At 54.2% G+C, this 955-nt stretch overlaps 1 protein-coding gene across 1 annotated transcript in view; it reads left to right on the top strand.

The window, feature by feature from the left end:
* Positions 1-536: 536 nt before the first annotated feature.
* Positions 537-955, top strand: part of trib1 (tribbles pseudokinase 1) — a 6,983-nt gene continuing 6,564 nt past the window's right edge. Inside the window, exon 1 of the mRNA XM_019895953.1 lies at positions 537-951. Coding sequence (XP_019751512.1) covers positions 823-951 — 129 coding nt within the window. The 5' untranslated portion in view covers positions 537-822. The remainder of the gene's footprint in view (positions 952-955) is intronic.

Genomic DNA, 955 nt, shown 5'->3' with positions numbered 1-955 from the left:
TTTATTTTTGCTTGATACTTTGTGCCCCGGCAGCCATTTCGTGCCGCAACCGTTCAGAGTTCAGCGAGGCCGTACGACATTGGCGGCCCCCTTTCATCATTTTGCGCAACCTGCTTATGCACGGCTTGTTGGCAACACACACACGCACTCCAGCGGGGACATATGGGCCTATTGTACCTGAACCAGCTCGCAGGCTCAACGGGACTGAGTCATGTTTGTTCACATAACAAAACACGGCCTCAAACGTCACATGGGAGTTTAAATGGGGCACTAGTGGACAAAAATTCGCCAGACGTCTTCAAGAATGTCCAACTTGATTAATTTGTGAGTGTGCGCACCGACAAAGGCGTGAAGAGCCGGCCTGGTCTCCAATTCTTATGGTTGTTTAATGGACGGAATGTCCGTCGAAAACACACGAATGCACAGTATGAGTCATAAAAGTGGATAAAACCGTCGCTCTCCCTCCCTATCGTATACTGTATACAGTACGACATTAACGAGAGAGAGAGAGAGAGAGAGAGAGAGAGAGAGAGAGAGAGAGAGAGAGAGAGAGAGAGAGAGAGGCGGTGCTTGTGAATTGAACGAAGTAAGGGTTTCAGCGTTCATGTTCAACCTCACTCACTCGCTGCCTCTCTCTCCGGCTGTGAGGCACCTTTTTCCTTTCATTCTCCTCTCTCTTGTTTTGTCTGCCTCACAATTGCCCGTCCCCTCCACGGCAACCACAACAACGTCCTCCTCAACAAATTGGGATTAGCATCGGACGCAAAATGGAACCCGGGACGTCCCTGTTATAAGCGAGCTTCTCCCTCCGGCCCAGCCGGGATGAGCGTCCCGTGGAGCGGCTCTGCCGCGCCGTGCGTGCGCCCGGCCACCTCGGCGCACAAGCGGCTCGACTCGGACTCGGAGCCGCCGCAGCCTCCGGCCAAGCGCGCCTGCAGGCTGAGCAGCGAGGCCG

This window comes from Hippocampus comes, unplaced genomic scaffold (genome assembly GCF_001891065.2).
Source record: "Hippocampus comes isolate QL1 unplaced genomic scaffold, H_comes_QL1_v1.1 scaffold16, whole genome shotgun sequence".
Classification (NCBI taxonomy): Eukaryota; Metazoa; Chordata; class Actinopteri; order Syngnathiformes; family Syngnathidae; genus Hippocampus; species Hippocampus comes.
Note: the sequence above shows the minus strand (reverse complement) of the source record. Positions and strands in the feature narration are given on the sequence as shown.